Source organism: Indicator indicator, chromosome 15 (genome assembly GCF_027791375.1).
Source record: "Indicator indicator isolate 239-I01 chromosome 15, UM_Iind_1.1, whole genome shotgun sequence".
Lineage (NCBI taxonomy): Eukaryota > Metazoa > Chordata > Aves > Piciformes > Indicatoridae > Indicator > Indicator indicator.
The window spans coordinates 11,065,718-11,081,722 of record NC_072024.1 but is presented as its reverse complement, the minus strand read 5'-3'; the positions used below and the strand labels follow the sequence as shown (position 1 = coordinate 11,081,722).

Sequence of the window (16,005 nt, the reverse complement as noted above, 5' to 3'; positions counted from 1 at the left end):
AAAGAAACAAAAAGATAGAGAGTTGCAAAACTTCATAGTGAGCTGCAGTTGCTCTAAACAAGCTGTAGGTAGGTACCTATGGTTGTGCATGCTGGGAAAGTATAAAGGGACTTAGTGGCTTTGTAGTTCCTCTTGGATACTGAGGAAAGACCTGATGGTTGTCCCAGGCTACTGCTTGTCAGCCCTTGTGTCCTTGTTTTTTCTGCTCAGCAGTTGGCTGTGGAGTGCTGTGAGAAGAGATAGCCTGCACAAGTGTGAAGTGCATGGTCTCTCATCCTGTGCTTTACATTTTTTTGTTCCACTCATTTGTCTCGTTCTTTCTGGACAAACTGAGAAGGCTTCTTCTTTTGCATCAGTTTTCTTTTAACTGGATGTCATTACTAGATGTAAAAACAGCTTTTCTGGGAGATAAGGAAAAAGGGATAGAAAAAAAAGTGGAGGAGGTTGTGTCAATATGCAGATAGCAGCTCTGTATAGAGGATGGGTATCCTATCTGCTTTATTTGGCCATGAAGACTTTGGAGAGACAAGAAGGGAATAAAAATGAAATGTTTTGTATGCCCTGCATATTCTCACAGTTGAGAGTTCTTTGGCTTGAGTAAACAGTGATGCAAGTGTATACATATATAAAAAGAAAAAAGAAAGTGTGACCTAAAAGCTTCCCTAAGCCAGGAGGAACGGGGAGAGTTGGGTTAAGAGTTAGTAGTATATGCAAGTATGTGGAATTTTGTTGATTGGGATGTTTTGGATAAACTATTTCTCAGCTTTCCTAATGATGCAAAGGGAAGCTTGTGAAGACACGAAGCTGTTCAGTGTCATGGATAAAAAATCATCTTGATGCTGGCTACTGCCAGATGCTCGACAAACTGAAAGCTGTGAATCACTTTTCTGCCTGCTGTTGCCAAACCAAACCCGGGGTCAGTATTTGCCCTTTGTTGCCTTTCATAACTGCTGACTTGAGCTCAAAGCCCTGATTGATGTTGCATTCTGAAGTGAAGCGCAAAAGGGCCTTTATAAAATAAAGCCACTGAGTATTATGCAGATGTTGCTCTGCAAACGTATCAGAACAGTTTTGTCTGATTAGCAGTCAGCAAACCCTAGGCTATGACATGAATAAAATCATTGGTTCTTTTCCCACATGAAAGCATGGCAGTTAATCCTCTTCATATTTCTGAATTGAGAAAATGAAAACAAGCTCAACTAGGGTTTTATCAGAAAAGCTATGAGATCATTCCTGTTGTACCAAACTCAGATAATTAAGTTTTACAGAGTTTCTTTCCATCACGGGTTCTCATCTCCCTCCACTCCACCTTACCCCACCTGTGTTACCCATGCTGTTTTTCATCATCAAGTGAGCTGTAAAAGAAAATCAGTCATGGGCCAAAGGTGAGAGTGAAAGCTACCAGACACTAACTGGCATATCTGAAAGACACTAAGAGAATTTGGTAGAGTAGCAGAACAGTTTAGTTTGGGAGGAACCACTGAGAGTCATCTGGTCCAATCCTTCTGTAGACAACCAGCTTAGATAAGAAACTGATTACAACAGTGGTAGTATAGAAACAAAACTGTTCAACTGGAGACATGCTCGTGTCTCCGTCCTAATTTATCTACTAGCTTTAGATATTTTCCCCTAATGTCACCTGCTAACAAATTTAGTCCCATTTATTTATTCTGTGTTACACAGTTGAGTAGTACAAAGGGTGTCCAATGTTTTTAAAATAATTTAGCCACTGCTCTGAGCAATGCAAACAGTCTTGTCCTACAGTTCACTCCCGTGAGCAGAAGTAGGACCCAGCAGTGTGGCAATAACTGGAAATAACGTGTTTCTTTTATGCCAGTTCAGTGGACTTGGGGAATCCTCTGTGAGCTCCTGTCAGGACCCGAGACATGAAGAGATGGACAACACTCTGCAAGGCTTTTCAGAGTCTCCAAAACATACGTGCAGGTTTTTCCAATTGATGGCAGATGGAGTGGTATGAAAAAGAGATATACCTCATAGATATGATAAATGCAACACTACTCTATCTCCAAGATGAGATCTGTAATAGCAAGGCCATTCCTCCCATCTGCTTAGGTTTCAAATTCATATTTTTATAAAGCTGTCTTTATCCTGGACTTGAGTGAGAGAAGAGTCAACAAGTAGATCTTAATTCACTAGCTGATCCAAGATCATAGAGTTACTTTGATTGGAAAAGTCCAGCCATTATCTAACTCCACCAAGTCTGGTGCTAACCCATGTCTCTGAGCACCACATCTTTTCATCTTTTAAACACCTCCGGGGAAGGAGATTCAACCATCTTCCTGGAGAAGCCTATTCCAGTCTTTGATAACCCTTTGAATGAAGAAGTTTCTCTTAATATCCAACCTAAACCTCCCCTGGTGCAACTTGAGGCCATTTGCTCTCATCTATCACTTGTTACCAAGGAAAAGAAACTGACACCCATCTCAGTAAAACCTCCTCTCAAGCAGCTATAGAGGGTACTAAGGTCTCCCTTCAGCCTCCTCCAGACTAAGCAACCCCAGTTCTCTCAGTTGCTCCTGGTAAGACTTATGCTCTAGACACTTTGCCAGCTTTGTTGGCCTTATGTGGTATAATGTCATCTTAAAATAATGAAAATCATCTCTTCCCAAAGAGGTTTAATTCAGGGCATATACAAGATACCAAAAAACCCAAAAAACACATGGTTCAATACTTTCATATGGTTAATATGGAGGTTCTCATTTGGTTCCCAGTGCTGAATGCTGCTTTAAGACATTGCCTTTATTTTCACAAGTTTCGAATGCCATGCCTTCTTTCCTTGTCCAGACAGAGCCCCTTCTTAAGCTAATGTGATTTTTATCCATTTGAGCAGACTGCTCAGCAACTGTTTCTAACGAGAGTTTTATCAGGAAAAGTCAGGAGCTTGCTTTTAATAAAGTCCTGTGGTTTACTTCTGGCAAGGTAGATGACTGTCATTAGTACTGAAGTCAGAACGCTTGTGCCTCAATTCACTCTGGGAAAGTATCAAAATCTAGGTCCTTGTGAGCAGTAAATAGCATGCTTAGGAAAGAGCAGACACAGCTCTTGTGGTGAGGCAGCAATCTTCACATAATTGTTGCTTGCAGAGAGGTTCATTCTATTAAGTAAGAAAAGTTTGGGTTTATGGAAGAAGTCTTTCCTATGCTCTACTGCTTATAATATCCCTTCCATTACTCTGTAAAATGTGTCGTATTTGGATGTCTGTGGTTAAAGAATGTTGTGGTTTCATACTGTCAAAGCACATTGCTGTGAAAATCCATTGTAATGGAGCTGTAGAAATGAGCATAAAGAAGATCCAGTAAACTGTCACTACTTAGTTAGATTTATTTCTTCATCTTAAAAATCCACAGCACTAGCTGAGCAGGCAGATGAAGTTTGTGGATGGGGGTAGAAATTGCCAGTTTAAGTCTTTGGCCTGTTAGCTTAGATTTACCATCCTCTGCGGAAGGAAAAGCTTGTGTTTTTTTACTGCATGTGTGACAACCCACAATCTAGGGAAGATTTGAATTATTCTGGCTGCAAAAGTGGCCGTAATTGCAGAGCAGTTCCCTGTTTGCAGCAACTGATAGGTCTGGTTATGTCTCCTAGCCACAAGCCTGAACTTGCTCTGATAGATGTGTGAGACTTAGGGTTGAAGAAAAGGAGTAAATACTCTTTGCTTTTGATAAATGTTATCAAGATCATTGGTCATTGCTAAACTATTACAGAATAAATAATACATTTGCTTAGCAGAGTTTCTGGGTCTTGCTACTAGAGTAATTTTTCTTTTCATGTAGCTAAAACGTTCTTAATGAGCTAGAGGTGTTCTGGTTTAAATTCTTACGTTTTGCTCTGGTTTTCCTTACAGCTGCAGTTGGGAAGGGTGACTCGGGTACAGAAGCACCGGAAGATCCTGAGGGCAGCAAGAGACTTGGCACTAGATACCCTTATAATTGAGTATCGAGGGAAGGTTATGTTACGACAGCAATTCGAGGTCAATGGGCATTTCTTCAAAAAGTAAGAGTACTATGAAGTGATTAGTGTGAGAGCATCATGGCATGGAGAGACTAGTGTCTCTATGGGATAATGCACGCTTACAGGGACCCTTAATGCACCCTTGTCAGCTGTGCCCTCCATATAAATGTACACAACCTCAGCTCAATGCTTGACTGCTGGAGGTGCATAAGCATTCAGAGCAATAGCACTGATGGAAGCAGTGCTTCTAGTGAAGTGAGGGATACCTGTTATGTCACAGGAACTGGGTATTTTGGAATTGAGATGTTCTGTTGCTTCTCCAGGCCATATCCCTTTGTGCTGTTCTACTCCAAGTTCAATGGCGTTGAAATGTGCGTTGATGCCCGCACCTTTGGTAATGATGCCAGATTCATCCGGCGTTCCTGCACTCCAAATGCAGAGGTAAATTCCCTCTTCACCATCACTGCAACTGCAAATACAAATTTTGCACAGACTTAGTGCATTCCTTTTTTATTAATGTTCAAACTTTAACTGGAAGAAATGGGGTAAATTCTCCCCATCTCTCACGTGCTGGATGATTTACACTCAGAAGATGAGGAAGTCTGGAAACATGATTTTTTTTTTCTTGGATAGGAAAAGATTTCTCTTACGGCTTTCCTCTGGCTTCAGAAAGATAGTGTAAGTAGGTGGTAGTATCTAGAAGTAGAAAAGCACAGGATGAGACAAGCAGTGAACCAGGCTTTTCTCTATGGAGAATTTAGGATAATTATTCAGGGAATAGATATGAGCTAATTTGCAGAAAGAGGCTTCCCTCTTGGAAGTGCAACTTGTGGAGATGTTAGTTTCTCTCTACTTTGTTCAACAAGGTTCGTCATGTGATTGCTGATGGGATGATCCACCTGTGTATCTATGCTGTTGCCACCATTGCCAAGGACACAGAGGTTACCATCGCCTTTGACTATGAGTACAACATCTGGTGAGTCCTTCACCTCACCCAGGAGCTCTCCACTACCCTCCTGGACTGGACATCTTCCTCCAGCCCTTGCATTCTACATTTTGCTCCGTTTTCTACTGAATTGCATTTTCCGGCTATTCTGTCCAGTTCTGCTGGCATATTCTACAATAGAGGCCATAAGGTAGCCTGCTGTCCTTGCTTTGGCACCTGGTGAGATGTTTAGTAGGAGATGCATTGAATGTCTCTGTACAAGGGTTGAGAAATGAAGAGTGACACGAATTATGTTTGTGTTTTGGAGCAGCAACTATAAAGTGGACTGTGCGTGTCACAAGGGGAACCGGAATTGCCCTGTGCAGAAACGTAGCCCAAATGCTGCAGAACACCTACCTCCACCTGTTTTAGGCACACTGATTGGGGCAGAAACACGCCGGCGAAAAGCCCGGCGAAAGGAGCTCGAAATGGAACAGCACGGCGTTGCATCAGATGAGAACAGCAGTCAACAAACAGAGGAAGTTCCTGAGGCACCTGCAGCAGTCAGTGACAATGAGGTAAGACCCTTGACGCTTTGGTGTACCTCTTTTTATCATACAGTAATGTGGAAGCTGACCCAATATAGCTCTGGGATCTTCAGAACAGAAACTGCAGCAGGCCTTTTTAAGCCTTTAGCACTTGAGCTTCCTATGGTAGTTGTGATAACTTTAAAACAGTACTGGATTTGGAGCTTTGTTTTATAGAACAACTTTTTTTTATAGTTTGACATACTGAGTCTGAGTTTGTCTTTCAGGTAGCAGAGAAGGAGGAGAAACAAGAAGAGGACAAAGAGGAGCCTGTGGATGAACAGGGAGCCTTGGTCCACAGCCGACGGGCAAGTACCTTTCTCAGTCTGAGTATCATCCCCCTTAGGACTTGCTTCACGCAGTAACCAGCAGGTCCAGTTGATTATTTCTCTTGCTTCAACACAAATTCCAACCCCCAGCGTTCTTCAGCAAGTGGATTTTAAAAACCTCTAAAAAACAACCACCAACCAACCAACACCTAGGCTGACTCCACAGGATTTACGTTAGGATACTGAGGATTAGAAGGTATATGACAGATTTGTCTCCTGATTGAAAGGCATAACTGTTACTTTCAAGGCTGTTCTGTAGTCTAAAACATACCATTAACATGACAGTCAGCACCAGATTCAAATAAGGTGATTGCACCCTTTTATGCTCCTGTTGTCCTTTCTTATTGCCAGTACAAGATTTTATAGAGCCATATAATCACAGAATGGTTTGGGTTAGAAGGGAAATTTCAAGGTCATCTAATCCAACTTCCCTGCAGTGAGCAGGAATATCCTTAACTAGATTACATGATTTTACTTAAAACTTGGCCCTTTTTGCTGAGTTAGATTTGTTAATGTATCTGTTCTCTGTCTGGGTTCATAAACATGTTGCCACATGTCAGAGTTAACGAGGAGTAGACCACTACTTGGTTGGTTGGTATTGGCTCAAGTCAACATCATTTGTGAAATTCTATAGTATGAAATCCCTTTGTGCTCCCAAATTGTTTTTGTCTTAATCAGTCTTCTTGATAAAAATATTTTTTAGTGCTCTTGGAACTTTGATATCACAGACCCTTGTTTCTCAGCCTTCTTCTGTATCAAGTAGAACTCTTTTGTACTTCTTATGGCACCTGGGATTGCTCCCTGGGTTAAAATATTTTATGTGTGTGATTGGAGCTTTCGTGGCTCTACTTAATTAATTAATGTATTTTTTTAAGAATAAAAATTAAACCCCAAACAAACAAGAAACAGACCAAACAAATCAAAACTGCTCCCCACTACCACCAAAAAACCCAAACAACTAACAAAATAACCAAGAAAACAAATACCCAAGGAACCAAAAAGGAAAAGTGCTCCCATCCTTCTACCAGCCAGCAAATTTATTGCAGTTAGGAGTTCCCTGTTTTGGTTTGTTTACCAAATACCTTAATCTTTCTCTAATCAGAGATAGGATCACATAAATTTCCTGCAAATGGTTTAAAAGTTAAGATACTGCAGCAAATTGCAGAGCCAAGGGCCATCCAGCAGAAAGATCCTTGGATTATCTGATGGGTTTTTTTTTAGAACAGATAAGATAAAGCAGTCAAAGCAGTTGTCCATCAGACTGGCCTTAAGCTTGAGGGAAAGACTTCATTTCAGTGCAGGGAAGCTGATCTCCTTGTGGGACATTATAGTTCAAGAAGACTGAGGTGTTAGTTTCCCATGAGCCTGTAAGCCCTGTTCCTGTATGTTGCCCCTTTTAATCTCCTTTAATGAGATTCAGTTTTCTATACTTGTGTCACAGTCCCCATCAGTGGACACGTGATGGTTTGTTTGCTGTGATCTCAAAGTGCAAAAAATTAAGGCGTCAAGGGGAGTTTGCTTCCATCACACAATGAAACTTCATTGTTTTGCCCATAAAGTGGCATGCGATAGGTAGAAAGCGTGACAGGAAAAGGAAAAAAGGAAGTGGAGAGAAGAGAGACTGGTATGTAGCTGCCACCAGTGGTCCAAAGGCATCCCTGTGGTCCCAGGTCCAGGCAGCATCTTGCGGGTCCTCTTCGGTGGGGAATGCTTCCAAAGTTCAGCTGCTTGGCAACACCCTGCCCGTGGATCTCTGCCAGTCTCCGCCTTTCTCAAGTGAGGCTTCCACACATGCCCAGGGAGGAGTGCCTGAGGCGTGGTCTACCCTGGAGGCAGGTAGCTTTTGACCCAAGAGGTGTGTTTTCATATTACAATGATGTTACGGTGAGCAAAGTTCGTCTGGAGTTCACAATTTCCTCATCGATGCTGAGGCAGCAGTCATAATGGATCTTCCTGAACAGCCAGGGTGCGGTTCCTTGGTAACGGAGAATTGCAGGGTGCATTTCGTACCGTGCAGTCCTCCCTCCTGGAATGTTTGCACCTCTGTACTCATAAATTCCATTCTTGGATCAGTAACTGCTCCTCAGACAGGCTGCTGCAGACTCATGCCAAGATACTAGCCTGAGTTTCAGGGTACCTTTATTGTTCTCCTGAGGTTGAGACAATAATGTTCTTCAGCTGACTCTTAGAACTTGGCATCAGGTAAATCCCTGTATCTATAGTTTTCTCAGCTTCTAACTTTTTGTGTGTACTGAATATTTGTGATAAGAAAATTGTAGAGGCCAGGCTGCCAGTATCGAGTACTGCTATGCACATCAAGGTACTTTCCTTGTCCGTGACAAGTCTCAGAAAGCACTTGCCGCCCCCCCCCCCCCCCCAACTTCTTAAAATTCACTGGTTTTTGCCAGTCACTGCAGCATTATTGTATTGGATCTTTTACTTGCATCATTACCAATCGTTTTTTCCCAGCTAGGTGGTAAGATTTCCTGCCCTTTCTGTTTAGCTATTCTCTCATGTTCTGTTTTTCTTATCCACTATATAAGCTGCTTAGACAAGGGCTTTTATTTTTGAGCTGGGTCATCTCCTGACATCAGGGAAGGAATCTGGATCATTTCAGTCAGTTCATGTGGTGTGTTACACTTGCTGCAAATTACTGATTTACTTATTTCTCTTGCCTCTGGCTTCTGTGTGCTTCTAATGTTTTGTCATTAGCTAGTAGGTCTATTTGTTTCCAAGTCATCTCTTCACTCTATTCTTAGGATTTTTAGTTCTTCAAAATTATGCATTTCCTTGTGGCTATTTTATAAATATAACTCAATAGTATCTAAGTGGTCCTATTTAAGAACAAAGTCTATTTCTTCTAGTTACTCTGTGAACACATGATTATGTTGTTATTCTGGGAAATTTGCCATGTTGAAAAATGCAAATATCTGAAAAGAACTGCTTCTCTTTGTCCCCTTTCTATCTCTTGTCATTGCTGTTTGGCAGTTGTTCTCCTTCCTGTTCTGCCTCCCATATTTGTTCTTTCCCCCTGTTCTTCATGTGCGTGATTTGCTGTGCTAACTTAAATTTATTCTTATGTTCTAGACCCGGGAAGACAGGAAGGTGGAAGCCATCATGCACATGTTTGAAAACTTGGAAAAGAGAAAGAGGAGGCGAGAGCAACCGTTAGACCGTAACAGCACTGATGCTGAAATCAGCGTAAATTCTGATGCTCCTGAGTTGGAGGAAGTAAAAACAGAGACTCCAGAAACTGAAGATGGAAGTTCAGCACCGAGTGCTGCTGCTCCAAATGTTCCTAACAGTAACAGCAGTACTGGGGTGAACACACGTCGGTCTTCACAAGTAGCGGTAAGATGAAGATAGGACTGTTTGATAGCTTGAACCAAGCATACCTAATCATAAGACCTTTCAGGTTGGGAGGAGCTTTATGGATCTCTAATCAGTTCTGTGCCAGGCAGGGTCAGTTCTGAGGACAGACCAGGTTGGCCAGGTGTTACCTAGTCTTGTCTTGAGTACCTCCAAGGATAGAGATTGCACAGTCTGCTTTCTAGTTCATGACTGTTCTCATGGTGAAAATATTTTGCTTTGTATCTGGTCTGAACCTTTCATTTCAGTGCACATTGATGCACCACTGCATCTCCTTGGTGGCTTCAGTCTGGATGTAGGAAGACTGCTCTTAGGTCACCTAAGTCTTCTTTGGACTGACTGAGCCCAGCTCCTTCACCAAGTGGACCTCTTCTGTACTGGTGTGATCTTAAGTTGGATGCATAGCTACAGTGATTGAGGAATTATTTTTGCTTTTTCTGTGTTTCTTTGGCTCAATCTACTTTGGGTGCATGTGTTCCCATTATACTGCAGAGCTCAGGTAACCTGGAATGGTACATCAGCTCGGATCAGGAGTAAGAGCAGTTACCTTGAGACAAGTGGCAAGTTTCATACTGCTGCTTTCTTCCTTAAGACCAATGTTCAGGTTGACCCCTTTAGGAACGCATCAGGCAAAACGGTTATGTGCCAGTGTTGTAGAAGGGTCTCCAAAGCCATCTTGGGAGCCAGTACAAGCAGAGTCCAACCAGACTTTGAGTCAGGTAGTGTCAATAAATAAATTTCAATCCTTGATCCCATATGCAGAGAAAAGGAATCCTCTTAAAGGTGCTTGGACTAATGACAGTTTATATTGCAGGAGGCTGTCCCTGAAAAGGCAGTTACTAAGCCAGCTCCAGCAAAACCCTCCAGACCCCGACCAAAAAGTCGCTTCTCTCGATACCGGACCAGCTCAGCACAAAGACTGAGAAGGCAGAAACAAGCCAATTCCCAGCAAGCTGAACTCACACAGGCTGTCCCAGAGGAAGGGAGCACTGCCAACTTGGTAACCGCAACAGATGTCAGCAACATAGAAGGTCCAGGAGAAGGCAGACAGTTGACAGGATCTGACCCAACTGCTAGCCTGGCTGCAGGATCTCAGTCTAATCGAGCTGCAGTAAAGTACCCCAAAACTAAAAAGGTAAATATGATCAAGTCCTCAAACTGGAGAGAGGAGAAAGAGGTTTTGTGTGGCCTTTGGGGGAAAGTTGGCTCAGGGAAAACAATTCTTCAAAATAGTTGGAATGATGTGACTCCATATTTATTGTATTGTTTGCTCTGTAGTGGCTAAGAACCCTCTTCATGGTTCAGAATCTGACTACTCAGCCCTGCACACGCAAAGATCAGAACAAGAAATCAGCTGATCTTTACAGCAAGTCTGTGTAGACCCTGGGTACCAAAAAAGGTGGCACAGGTGCCACAGAAAGGGTTTCACTTTTTGGGTATGGCAGAGAACCTAGAAAGAGGCAAATTACACAAATGGTGTGTGTGGGAAAGAAGCTGCTCCCAGCTTGAAGGGCCCAGGGAGAGGAGGGTTGAAGAGACTTGGCAATGTAAGGAACTGGATAATGGAGGCTGAGCCTCGGGTGAGGGAAGCAAAAAGCAAATGCTTCAGTACTGGTGCGGAGGGCAATGAGAGGTTTGGGAGATGGCTAGAAAAGGCCATGAACACCAAAAGCTGTTTTTATTCCTGCAGCAGAGCAAGGTACTAATAGAAAGATGGGGAGAGCTGGTGTGTTTTAGATCTATTCACAGTAAGCTATCAAAGGCTTTTGGCAGCAGCATGCAAAAGTGGTTGTTATTACTCTGATGGGTAGCTGGCATTTAAAGACTAGATGCTGATAATTCAGAAAAAAGCATTAGATTTTGGGCTCAAAAGAAAAGGTGTTTATTAGAAAAGGTTGCATACATATGATCTCAAGTTTCCTGCATATTGTTGGTGTCTTAGGAGCAAGGAGAAAAATACTCTCAACCAAGTAAGTTGTACTAAATCAAGCAGCATAGAGGTGTAGTGAGACTTGCTTTAAAAAAAACCACAAAAAACAACAAAACCACCTTGATGTAACCAGGGTATTGCATCTTGTGAAGGAGTAAAGTAAAACAAAGGTTCTTTGTTAGTTTATACCAGCAGGAGAACAGAAAGAGAAAAATGGAGTTGTTAAGTAGTAAAGATTAGTTGGAACTTAAACCTAGAATGGCATAAGAAGGTGTTTCCGTGTGGGAATAGATGGCAGTATCTTTTGGGGATGGGGTGGGGTGGGGTGGCAGGCTGGGGCCTGCTTATTTAGGACAAGGCAGAAAAAGTTAACTTTCAGCTTAGAATTGAAGACCAAGAGGGAATGTGACTGTGGACTCTAATGTACAAAGTAGAAAACACTTGGAAAGGAGGAAGAATTGCAGAAGCTAGCAGGCAGCTGCCACGTTACTGGATATAAATTAGCTATTATCACATTTTGGCTTGCATCTAGAAACTAGTTTTGAACAAGATGATCAAGTTGCAAGAGAACCTTCTAATGAGATGAGTGAAACATAAAATTGGGCTATTTCTGTTAAATTGGATTACCTGTGTTTTGTGTCTGCAACACATGACAACTGGGGTTGACACAAGGTTCCTTCCTGTTGAGAGGAGGAGGGAGGTTTTAGCATGCATGCAGGCCTGTGCTAGCTGCATTGACATGCATGTTCTCTCCTTCAGTATCTTGTTACAGAATGGCTGAATGACAAGGCAGAGAAGCAGGAGTGCCCTATTGAGTGCCCTCTGCGCATTACTACAGACCCAACAGTTCTGGCAACGACCCTAAATATGCTGCCGGGCCTCATCCACTCCCCACTAATTTGTACCACACCTAAACACTACATTCGCTTTGGTTCACCCTTCAACCCTGAGAGACGTCGAAGGCCTTTTTTGTTGGATGGAATTTACAGCTCCTGTAAAAAGGTATGTTTGCCAGTGCCTTACTTTCAGGAGTTACGTGCTCACCAAGCTTTTACTGGCACCCTTGTAAAGTTGTGGTGTCCTCTTTGAGCCTATTTCCATGTAGTGCTGCTGAGCTGGCCTTGCCTGGTGTGTCGGTGCAGTCTCTGCGCTATGGCAGCTGACTTTCTCCTAGCCAGTCTTCACCCTTGCCACTACCACAGTAGAACAACTGTTCTGTGCCTCTCTTCTTAGAAACATGTACCTTCAAATCTGCAGTGGCCGTTTATTATCCAGCATATGTGATTCAAGGAGTGTTGATTGTTACCCTTAAGATGTTTTATGTTACTACTTTCATGTCAGAGGACAGTTGGCATTGTGGGGATAGGACAATGTTGCAAAAGAACTCAAGAATACAGTGCCTCCCTCAGGATCGATTGTCTTTGGAGAGCCTTTGTTTAGCAAAGCTTGGAGTTTTCCTGTTCACAACTGCAAGCCCACAGCTGGCTGTTTGGGATCATAGACTATGTACGACGGATACTTGTGACTGTGCAGGAAGCCTGAACTGAGTCCAGCTGAGGGCTTTGTTTCTCCAGAGATGGTATGTGGCCAGTAAATGCTATCACTTGACCCATCCAGAGGGAAACAGTAATTTGGGTTAGTTTTCTTAGTCAGATTTCTGTCAGAATCCATCTTGCCTATGATCTGTGAGCTTTGCTCAGAGGCTCTTAAAGTTTCTATGTTATTACCTGAGAAAAGTTTTATCCAAATCTGTTTTGATCTTCCAGTCTTGGTAGCTTTCAAAGTCAGGCACCGTGTCCTTGTTTCTTTGCCTTGCTTTGAGGGCATTTTTTTTCAGAGAGGTGCTTTGGAGTGTAGTGTTTCCACATTCAACCAATTTGTTGTTCTGCCCTAACAGGCACCTACATAAAGAAGCTAAGGTCTTTCTTGGGCATTTCCTTCATAGGTAAAGCTCTTGATGGTTCATATATACTCCTGGGCAAAATTGTGTTTGTTTCTATGCCTGGACTGTCTCTCCACGCATCTTTAAGCTGAGACATACGAAGTTCAAGCTACTTCTTTGAACCTTGACATCATCTTTGAGGCTCAGGGAAGAGAAAAGCATCCAGAGCGAAACTAGCAGAGTTACTGAGTTCTCTGCTTAGTGCATTTGCTGTACAACTATCCTGCAAACTCAAAATTCGGTAATCGCTGGTTGTGGAGTAAGTCTCCAGTACCAAGTTACAACTTGGCTGTTTTCTAGGCATATGGTAACTCACTGCTGGGAAGGGGATGGACTAATCCTGCTATGGGTGACTTCTATTTAGTCCACATCTTCCCTGAAGATGAGTATCCAAACCTGTACGTTGTGTTGCAGCTAAGACATTTTCTAAGCAGAACATTGCTCTGTCTCTTGTAGTCTATACCCATTTTGTGTATTCCAGTCTGATAACTGAGTGTTCTTTGACAGGTTGATTTAGGCTTATATTCAGTTTGTGAGTTACTATATTTGTTATAGTAATCCATGAGTTTTCTAACCTGTAATTTTAGAAGTGATTGTTTCTGCCTTTATATGGTATGTTGTTCTGGTCTGTGCTCAGCTGTGTCCTGGTTTTCCTTGTATACTTCCTAGTTTAGTAGGAAAATATTGAGTGCTGTTTTCTAGCATGTTCTTGTTTGTCCCAGGTTGACATCATCTGAAAACGTAAGTGCATTGCCTGTTCCATCACCTAAATAATTAATAAAATACTGAAAGCTTCTGTGTCCAGAACAGATGTTACAGAAAATGACTTACTAGATTTCTCTCTTTTTTAAAGGAAATAATCGTTAACTGTTCTAGTAAGGAGTTTCATCCACTTTGTAGGAGTTCCACAGCTTTTTCATGGGAAATGCTTGGTAGCATTCAGTGGTTTTAGCAGAGTCTGGAGATGCAGAAAACGTCTGCCTTGCATATTAAGGAATGCTTCAAAAACTGTCCTAGGGAAGAACTCCTTTTCAGCCAGCTGAGGTCTAGAAATGGTCCAGAACTTGATGACATTGCTCTCTCAAGACCTGATGTTTCTATATGTCTCCTTCTGACTACTCAGTCAGGAATGATGATTTATAAAGGCTGTTGAAATAGTCACCTATTTTCTTGGATTGTCAGCAGGCCTCTTCCTTAAACTACTGAGAACTATGCCAGAAAACCTCAGCTGGTGATCTCAGTTTGCATCCAAAGCATGCCAATGTCTGAACTTCATGAGGAAACTAAACTCTGTAACCTGCTCCTGTTAATCATGCGTTGTGCAGTGACTTGGCTGTCAGATCAAATGCTGCATTTGAAGTAGCAGTGCTCCAGACTGGCACTTCTCACTTTTCCTGGTGGCCGCAGTGGAATCCACTGAGTTATATTTGAACAGAGAAGAAGCATCTGCAGTACAGTAATGAGAGCCTTAAAAATAGATCCTGTCACCTGCTCTTCATCCTCACGTTTGACTTTGAGTATAGAGGCCACTAAATTTCTAATGCAGTTTGGTGGTATCTTTGAGGAATCATAAGACATATACATGTATCTCTAACAGGATACATCTTGCTGGCATGCAGATGAACTGTGGATTACTGAAAGGTAAACATGATTTTAAACCTCTCTGGAAGAAGAAAAGTCTGGTGCAGTGAGTCCCCTTGGGTGAACTACAGAAATGCAAATTACTCATGTTTTTTTCAGTTTGCTGTTACTTTGCTGACTCACCTGGATGTTCTTTCTTACATTGGAGCAGTTATTTTTCATAGTAAGAGTAAGCAGAGGTTTCCTGCCTGCCATCAGGAAGGTGTATCAAGATTCAGGGCTAGCACACCCACTGCAGCAGCTGGTTTGCTGAGACTTCATTTCACATTCGTGTGAGATGGGAAACATTCTTTATTGTACGTGCTCAGAAGACCACTGCGAATTTTCTCTCTTCTATTAGGAGCTAAAGAAAACATTTGCCTTTATTATTCTCTTCTTGATTTAGCCCCCTGAAAAAGCACTGCTTGCATTTTATCAGATTTTTTTTTTTCTCCTTGTCTCTGGCAGCAAGCACAGTCCTGCAGGAATCGTTGTGTGATTAAACTCAGCCATTTCTCTGCTGGAGCAGTTAGAGCAGTATCTGTGTTAAGCTCTAATACACCTTAGTGGAGCAGGGGGACAGTGTGATTGTGCTTCCTGGCAGGAAACAGCTTTTTTACCAAAATCGGGAGGTTAAGATAATTCACTACATTTATCTCCCTTTTAATTAACATTGCTTTTAATAGTTTTTAGCTGGCAGAGTTTTTATCTATTTATAATTTGCTCTTATCTTTGTGTTACTGCTGAAGATTGCTGATCCCCAGAATACATCTCATCAAGAGCGCATAGTCAGCCCCATCACAGTAGGTGGTAGACTCAGTGCTAACAGCTGTGTTCTAACGGGTTCCTGCCTGAGCACACGCGAAGGAGGTAATATCAGTGTTCTGAGCAGTCTGCCCTGCTGCACAGAAGTGTAGGAGTCTGGGTGCATCCTGCAAGATTACATAGAAAGTACTTAGAGGGGTTGCACGTTCATGTAGTCTTGTTCTGTTTCAGCGCTGGATCAAACAAGCCCTGGAAGAGGGGATGACGCAGACCTCACCAGCTCCGCAAGAGAACAGAACCCAATGTCTATACCAAAGTAACGAGAGCAGCAGTTCTTCCAGCATCTGCAAAGATGACACAGGTAAGTACTCAGCACCATCAGGCCAGCGTGGGCACTTGACTGAAACTGGGGAAGCTGCTGAAGAGCAAAGTCAGGATGGCATCTTAATGCGTGCTGCTGCTTGGTGGCAGGTGAGAATGTCACTTTGCCATTCATTCAGATGTCTGCAGACCCATTCCAGCTTGAGCATGTGCAAAGTTTCTCAGTATTTTCCTGTGAAAAGATA

At 42.5% G+C, this 16,005-nt stretch overlaps 1 protein-coding gene across 1 annotated transcript in view; it reads left to right on the top strand.

Moving 5' to 3' along the window:
- Positions 1 to 16,005, top strand: part of SETD5 (SET domain containing 5) — a 40,999-nt gene that overhangs the window by 9,637 nt on the left and 15,357 nt on the right. The window contains exons 7-15 of the mRNA XM_054387587.1: positions 3,866 to 4,014; positions 4,296 to 4,413; positions 4,839 to 4,948; positions 5,229 to 5,475; positions 5,700 to 5,792; positions 8,901 to 9,164; positions 9,997 to 10,317; positions 11,872 to 12,114; positions 15,671 to 15,800. Coding sequence (XP_054243562.1) covers positions 3,866 to 4,014; positions 4,296 to 4,413; positions 4,839 to 4,948; positions 5,229 to 5,475; positions 5,700 to 5,792; positions 8,901 to 9,164; positions 9,997 to 10,317; positions 11,872 to 12,114; positions 15,671 to 15,800 — 1,675 coding nt within the window. The remainder of the gene's footprint in view (positions 1 to 3,865; positions 4,015 to 4,295; positions 4,414 to 4,838; positions 4,949 to 5,228; positions 5,476 to 5,699; positions 5,793 to 8,900; positions 9,165 to 9,996; positions 10,318 to 11,871; positions 12,115 to 15,670; positions 15,801 to 16,005) is intronic.